Here is a 5,240-nt window from a genome sequence, read left to right on the forward strand (position 1 = left end):
ACGTGACGCTCCGTCTGATCCGGTACGTGACGCTCCGTCTGATCCGGTACGTGACGCTCGTCCGATCCCGCTGAGCAGCAGCAGCGCTGACTGGGAGGTGACGGATGCTGCTGCAGGCCCGGTGGGTGAGAGAGATGAACCTGAATATGATGAGGGAAACTCCTGGTGGAGAGGAAGCAGACAGGAGTCACTGCGTGATGCGTTTGTGGTCCTGTGGATTTAAATAGTTTTTTCTGTGTCTGCAGGAAGCTGGAGGCTTTTTTTAGTATTTATTTTTTTACGGTTTTATTGACTCTAGTGGCCTTTATTTGATAGTTAATGACAGATGGTGGAAGACATGCAGCAAAGGTCACCAGGCCGGGAACCGGACCGGCGCTGAGGCCTCCATACGTGGTTGCGCTTGACCCCTGGCCCCCACAGCGCCCCCAGGAAGCCGGAGGCGTTAGTGCGTCCAGACAGGGCAGCATGTCGGAGCTGCTGACCTTCCCTCTGAACATGCTGCTCTTTGCTCCGCTGCTGTTTTTCCTCCAGCGATGTGTTTATATCGAAGCTTCATGTGTCTGACAGCCGCTCAGGTTCTGCTGTGACTGTCATGGCCGCCGCTCCTCCTGCGGTCCTGTTGTTTGTAATTTGCAGGGAACATGTCACAGCAGTGTGTGTGTGTGTGTGTGTGTGTGTGTGTGTGTGTGTGTGTGTGTGTGTGTGTGTGTGTGTGTGTGTTGCAGTGGAGTTTGATGACTGCGCGGGGAACGAGGACGTGTCGTTTGAAGTGTCTGACCCCAGCTTCCTCGTGGACGGAGACCTGAACCTGGTTCCCCGCCGGGTCGTGGAGTCCTGCGGGCCGGTGCTGCTGGTCCACGGCTTCGGATCGCACGCAGACGACCGGGCGCAGGTGGACGTGTCCGGACTTCCTGTCCGGTCGGACAACACGCTCCCGGTGAGTTACTCTCTAGTTGAAATGGAAACAGGAAGTAATGAAGCTCGGTTTATAGAGAGGATGTTTCAGATTAACAGGCTATTTGTTCCCATTAAAACATTTTTTCCATGTTGTACGTGAATTTCATTTTTCATCATTATAAAGGAATTATTGACTTTAAACAAACTCCTATAAAAACTAGGAGTTATTTTAAGTGCACTAAGACATTTTCAGTGGAAACTAGAGAAACGACACTTGGTCAGATTTAGTGTTTTTGCTCTGTGTATAATTTTTCACATGAGTTCTGGTAATGGCTGTTTCATTGAAGAAATATAAAAAATATGATTCTGATTGAGAAAATATGACAAAGTGTCCGTCGTGATTAAGAATCCAGATCATGTTTTAAAGAAAAGTTTCCAAAACGATCAAATGAAGCTCCATCTATTGAGACGTGTGTCTGGCTGCCACCCAGGCTTTTCCGACATGTTTACGTTTCCTGTTGCGTCGTCATGGCGACTGCAGCGCCGCAGACGCCATGACAACGCGTCTGATCCGCTGCTGTCTGATGTCACAGAAACATCCAGATATTTAATCTGGTGCTACGCTGAGCAGACGCTCTGTCTGCGCTGATGAACATCACTTAGCTTAGCATCACTAAGACGTGACAGCTGGAGAATAAAAACCTTCCCATCCGACTCCGTTTGTCTTCATCACCATTTATATCAACGTTTATATTTATTACTCACACAGAATAAAATTCTTCCTGTCAGCTGCATCTCAGCCACAAAATGATCCGTTTATTTCCCCAAATATGAGACGGTGACTTTGATGAGCAGACAAAACGCTGCAGACAGAAAACGCTTGAGGGGAGAAACTGTCAGGGAGGCATCGTTCATGTGTCGGCCATCTTAATCGCAAATGTAAGACATTAAAAACGAAGTTGCTCAGATGTTTGGAGTCTGTTGCCAGTCTGTCTTCTGCAGACGTTCTGCCCACTGATGCAGCTTCAGTTTTCACCCATCAACATGTTTGCATCACCTCAAAGGTGCGGCGGGAAAACGACGCAGGATTCCCGACTCATTTCAGACGGGAGCGATTCGCCCGTCTGCTGCTGGCGTCACTGGAAACCAGCAGAGGATTTATCCTCAGCGTTAAACGGAAAACGAGCCGGTTCAAAAACCTGCTGGTTATTACATCACAGTCTGCCCTGTTACCTAGCAACCCCAGTGAAGCGTTCAGTTGTTGGCGGGAAGCCTCTTCTGGTCCGAGTCTGATGAACCGTTCTGCATCGTTTCACAGGAACAAAGTTTAAATGTTTGGCAGAGACATTGAAACATGAAAGGAGCTGAAAACAGGAAGTGAGGAGGTGAAATCTGATTACCTGAGGTTCTACATCAGCGAGGAAAGTTTGGTTCTCCTTTTCTTTGATTAATCCAAAGTCTCTGCAGGCGGCAGAATGATTGTTTGCATTTCATCCCAAAACTGGGCTCCATCTGCTTTGGTTCATGTGACGCTTCACTGGGGGACGATTCCAGAAGCCGGAGATCCTTCAGTGGGATCATCCGCCTCTCTGCTGCAGGAGGAGGCCGGCTGCTGGCTTCTAGTTGCTGCTGTGGGTCTCAGGTGTTCTGGTTGCTGGACTCGAGGTTCTGACAGACGTGGTTTGCGTTTCATTCAGCTTTTCTTCCTCTGTTTACATTTTCTGAGGTGACATTTTCATTTAGTGAGGTTTGTGATCATGTATTCTGCTGGAGACATGAGATTTCTGTGTCAGGTAATTGATGTAGCACTTGGGGTCACAATGGATTATCCTGACATTTAATATAATTATTTTCCGCCGCGGTCCCCAGGAGACGGATCCTTTGACTCCGTCATGTCGCCGTCCTCACATCTCGCTCTGCCGGCATTAGCAGATTTAATTGAATTTCTCAAATGTCTTAACAACTCTCTGAAGGATTGAGATTAAATTTGGAACATGCTTGTCTTGCTGAAGATGAAATGTAATCACTGCTGATCCTCCGGCTTTAAGACACGGAGACATTTCTGCTCTGATTGATGACAGAGAGACAAACTTCCTAAACGGCTCAGCTGCTGTTTGCTCAAAGTGTTTCTTCCTGCAGTTCATTAAAGCTTCATGGGAGATTCTGATCAACGCAGCTTTCCAATAATAAGGGCCGTATTTCAGTGCTGAATGAAGACTTTGACTCAGGAGGGAGGGAGGGAGGGAGAGCAGTCAGCACCTCACCGCTCCGCCTCCAGCCTGGCTCCGGCTCAGTCGTTCCATCAAACGTCTTTTCAGAGATTTTCTAACAAAGTTGCTGCGTTTTTAAAATCCCACCGACTGACATCTACAATCTGAGATCATATTTGTGTCTTTGCTGTTTTCCGATCATCTTCGCATTCAGCTGCTCTCTCTTCTTTTTGCAGCTCATTGTCGTGTTTTTGTTGGTGTTGGATTCATATTTGCCAAAACCTCCTTTTGTTTCCCGCCTCATGCAGAGCGTAAATATTCAGTGTGGATGTATTGGCAGAACAAACGGCTTGTGGTGGAAACGTTGGGCTGTGATAATTGATAAGTGCCTGCAGTGGAGGTGGAGAGAATCAGGTTGTAATTTGTCAGCGCTAGTTTGGTGTAACACAGGCCCAGAGGGAGATAAGTGGCTGATGAATGATTCCTATTATAAGCAAAACTCTGAATTTAATGAGTAATTTATTCCCCCCTTTTTTGCAACCGATCAATATGTGAATTAATGGAAGAACGCGTTTCAATTTAACAAGTGCACGCTCCAAGATGCACACTTCGCTCTGTATTGTTGTTGTTTTGGCAGCACAGCGGCTGTGCAGAGCATTTCTCTGCCTTCAGGGAGCAAAACAGGCACCGTTCAAATGTAGCAGCTGATAAGACCCAAAATAAAAAGCCTGTTTATTGTTCTTTTGTTATGTTTTATATATTCTCCATGTGCTCAGGCTGAAATGTAATATTGCGTCTCCTGTAAAAGCCTGATCCTGCAGAGGGAAACAGATTTGCTGTAAGCCGGCGCTCAGCCAGGCCTTTGAGACGACGAAGACGAGACATCCTGCCAACATAAATCATCTTTCCTCTTCCTGCACCCATCAGACCACAAAGCAGCACAACAAATACACCTGGGAAGGAAACTGAGTAAAAGTTACTCAGTTACTTTATTATCACAATCAGACTCAATGTGTTGATTCCCTTATTATTATTATTTCATCATTTCTAGCATCACTTTGGCCTCATCCATCTAAAACGATGATCTGTCTGTTTTCCTGCTGCTCGGCTCTTAGAACCGTCTGAAAGCAGCTGAAAGGTCAGCAGCAGAAGTAGGTCATTGCATAAAACTTTTTTAAGAAACTCTAAAATTAGGTGGCGGCTAAAGCAGAGAAGCTAAAATTGGATAATGAGGAAGATGAGGAAGGTAAAGCTGCTGCTCCTGACAGGAGAGTCCAGCAGCTCTGCAGAACCAGTACAACCAGTAAAAACATCGATTCTGTTCAGTTTGCTCAACATCCCAACCATGTTGACTTAAATATGATGTTTTATAACTTAGAGGACTGAATACAGAGCAAAGACGTTATAACAGATGATTCAAACCTTAATTTGTTGTGATTAATGTCTTACTATGAATTTTAGAAAATATTTTCATATTCAGTTTGTTAAACTTTTTAATTTTCACTTCAATATATTTTCATTTCTACGGACGGAAATTAAAATATACTGGATGGACTGTCAGCAGATTGTTTAGAGTAAAGCGGAGAGGCCTTCAGGCCAACCTGTCGGCCATGTTGGAGTTTCTCTGGTCCGCTGACCCGGTCCGCTGACCCGGTCCCTGACTGACCCGTCCCCTGACCCGTCCCCTGACTGACCCGGTCCGTTGACCTGGTCCCTGACTGACCAGGTCCCTGACTGACCCGGTCCGATGACCCGGTCCCTGACTAACCCGGTCCCCTGACTGACCCGGTCCCTGACTAACCCGGTCCGATGACCCGGTCCCTGACTAACCCGGTCCCCTGACTGACCTGGTCCCTGACTGACCCGGTCCCTGACCCGGTCCCTGACTAACCCGGTCCGATGACCCGGTCCCTGACTGACCTGGTCCCTGACTGACCCGATCCCTGACTGACCCGGTCCCTGACCCGGTCCCTGACTGACCCGGTCCCTGACTCGGATGGACTGTCAGCAGGTTGTTTAGAGGACACCGTCGATGCATGCCGCTGACTGACCCGGTCCGATGACCTGGTCCCTGACTGACCCGGTCCCCTGACTGACCCGGTCCCTGACTGACCCGGTCCGCTGACCTGGTCC

At 47.7% G+C, this 5,240-nt stretch overlaps 1 protein-coding gene across 1 annotated transcript in view; it reads left to right on the forward strand.

Annotated features, from left to right (window-relative positions):
* cdh13 (cadherin 13, H-cadherin (heart)) overlaps window positions 1-5,240 on the forward strand; it is a 283,792-nt gene that overhangs the window by 112,616 nt on the left and 165,936 nt on the right. Inside the window, exon 3 of the mRNA XM_008436465.2 lies at window positions 726-937. Within this exon, the coding sequence (XP_008434687.2) occupies window positions 726-937 (212 nt within the window). The remainder of the gene's footprint in view (window positions 1-725; window positions 938-5,240) is intronic.

The sequence above is a fragment of the Poecilia reticulata genome, linkage group LG19 (assembly GCF_000633615.1).
Source record: "Poecilia reticulata strain Guanapo linkage group LG19, Guppy_female_1.0+MT, whole genome shotgun sequence".
Taxonomy (NCBI): Eukaryota; Metazoa; Chordata; class Actinopteri; order Cyprinodontiformes; family Poeciliidae; genus Poecilia; species Poecilia reticulata.